This window comes from Eimeria necatrix, genomic scaffold (genome assembly GCF_000499385.1).
Source record: "Eimeria necatrix Houghton genomic scaffold, Enh_scaff316, whole genome shotgun sequence".
Lineage (NCBI taxonomy): Eukaryota > Apicomplexa > Conoidasida > Eucoccidiorida > Eimeriidae > Eimeria > Eimeria necatrix.
In genome coordinates, this window is record NW_013655309.1 from 1 (window position 1) to 2500 (window position 2500).

Below are 2500 nucleotides of genomic sequence, written 5' to 3' on the forward strand. Positions count from 1 at the left end.
AACTAACTAACTAACTAGTGGCTAGCTAGCTAGCTAGCTAGCTAGCTAGTGGCTAGCTAGCTAGCTAGCTAGCTACCTAACTAACTAACTAACTAGTGGCTAGCTAGCTAGCTAGCTAGCTAGCTAGTGGCTAGCTAGCTAGCTAGCTGGAGGAGGCGGACCTGCGTGGGGGGATTCAAAATGTCCTTTTTGGAGAGTTTGCCGAGAAGGCCAATTTGGAGAGGAATCAAAAAAGGAAGTTTGGGAGTTTGCTGCTGCTGCGGAATGGTTTGGCTGAGAGTGAAGGAAAAGACCTTTGCTGCTGCGTCGTAGGCTGCCTTCTCCACACGCACTTCCGGGGTTCCCGCCTGCAGCTGCAGCAGCAGCAGCAGCAGCAGCAGCAGCAGCAGCAGCAGCAGTAGCAGCGGTAGCAGTTGCAGCTTCAGACCTTCCAGAAAGGGACCTTCTTCCAGCATCACCCGGCAGCTGCAGCAGCAGCAGCAGCAGCAGCAGCAGCGGTAGCAGCAGCAGTAGCAGCGGTAGCAGTAGCAGTGGTAGCAGTAGCAGCAGCAGCAGAAGCAGCAGTAGCAGTAGAAGCAGCAGCAGTAGCAGCGGTGGCAGCAGCAGCAGCACCAGCAGCAGCAGTAGCAGCAGCAGCAGTAGAAGCCGCAAGAAAAGAAAAGAAAAGAAAAGAAAAGAAAAGAAAAGAAAAGAAAAGAAAAGAAAAGAAAAGAAAAGAAAAGAAAAGAAAAGAAAAAAGAAAAGGAAAGAACAGAAAAGAAAAAGGGGCAAAAAAAGTGACAAAAAGTGGCAAAAAAGAAAAGAAAAAAAGCAAAAAAGAAAAAAAGAAAAAAAAATCCAAAAGACACAAAAAGAATAAAAAGATCCAAATAGAACAGAAATGGAAAAAGTGTTTTTAAAAAGTTTAAAAAGAAGAAAAATAACCGAGAGGGGAAAAAGAAAAAAAAAGAGAAAAACGATTCAAAAAGAATAAAAGATTTTAAAAAGAAAATAAAAAACAAAAAGAGACAAAAGAGTTTAAAAGTGAAATAAAAAGAAAAAAAGAATTAAAGAGAAAAGCAAAAAAGAAACCAAAAAAAAGATTTCAAAATGAAAAAAGACAAAAAACTTAAAAAAGAAAAAGAAGGAAAACGCGAAAAAGAATTAAAAGTTAAACCAAAAAGCAAAAAGAAATAAAAGAACAAAAAAGCAATTAAAACAAAAAGCAAAAAGAAAAGACAAAAGAGTCTTAAACAATAAAATAGAAATAAAAAAAGACAAAAGAGTTTTAAAAAATAAAACAAAAACAAAACAAAAACAAAAATAAAAACAAAAATAAATAAAAACAAAAATAAAAACAAAAATAAAAATAAAAATAAAAACAAAAATAAATAAAAACAAAAACAAAAATAAATAAAAAGAATTGTCGGACGCTCTGAAGACTTCCGCTGCTTTCCAGTGGAGGACTGGGTCATAGAGTTCGAAGACGTCGTCGTAGTAAACCCTAAAAAGGGGTTTAGGGTTTCGCTCTTCAGCGCGAAAAACCCTTTGCTGCAGATACCCCACACCCCGCAGCAGCCGCTCTCCTGCTGCCAGCAACTCTGCTGTAAACAGAGACTCCCGCAGCTTCGTGAGGCCCCCCGTCAGCAGCAGCTGAAACCTATCCCTGCAGCAGCAGCAGCAGCAGCAGCAGCAGCAGCAGCTGGGGGCGGTCGCTGCAGCAGCAGCAGCAGCAGCAGCAGCTGGGGGCGGTCGCTGCAGCAGCAGCAGCAGCAGCAGCGGCAGCAGCAGCTGTGGGCGGTCGCTGCAGCAGCAGCAGCAGCAGCAACTGGGGGCGGTCGCTGCAGCAGCAGCAGCGGCTGCAGCAGCGGCAGCAGCAGCAGCAGCAGCAGCTGGGGGCGGTTGCTGCAGCAGCAGCAGCTGCTGCTGCTGCTGGGGGCGGTCGCTGCAGCAGCAGCAGCGGCTGCAGCAGCTGCAGAAGCGATGCCGCAGCAAGCAGCACGGCCACAGCCGCTCTTCCAGCAGCAACAACGACTGCTGCATCTCCCATAGGCACCGCAGCAGCAGCAGCAGCTGCAGCAGCAGCAGCAGCAGCAGCAGCGGCAGCAGCAGCAGCAGCACCGATGCCGCAAGCAGCAGCGGCAGCAAAGGCGACTGCAGCAGCAGCGATATTCACAGCAGCACCCTTGGCAGCACCTCCAGCAGCAGCAATGTTCACAGCAGCAGCAGCAGCAGCAACAGCAGCAGCAGCAGCAGCAACAGCAGCAGCAGCAACAGCAGCAACAGCAGCAGCAGCAGCAGCAGCAGACCTGACAGCAATTCTGGCCCCCGTCCAGTTTCTGAAGTATTCGTGGCTGACGGCCGAAAGGGTCCTGTGGAGTTCAGCATCTGCATTCAAAAAAGAAATTAAATTAAATTAAATTAAATTAAATTAATTAAAATAAAATTAAATTAATTAAAATAAATAAAATAAAATAAAATAAAATAAAATAAAATGAAATAAAATAAAATAAAATAAAAT

The 2500-nt window shown here is 45.0% G+C and overlaps 1 protein-coding gene across 1 annotated transcript; it reads left to right on the plus strand.

Moving 5' to 3' along the window:
- Positions 1–312: 312 nt before the first annotated feature.
- ENH_00042450 (hypothetical protein) lies at positions 313–2399 on the plus strand (the record flags this gene model as incomplete). Its single annotated transcript, XM_013585327.1, has 2 exons — positions 313–593; positions 1615–2399. Coding segments are annotated over 2 exons (1066 nt in total), but the record flags the coding sequence as incomplete, so codon positions are not given.
- Positions 2400–2500: the final 101 nt, after the last annotated feature.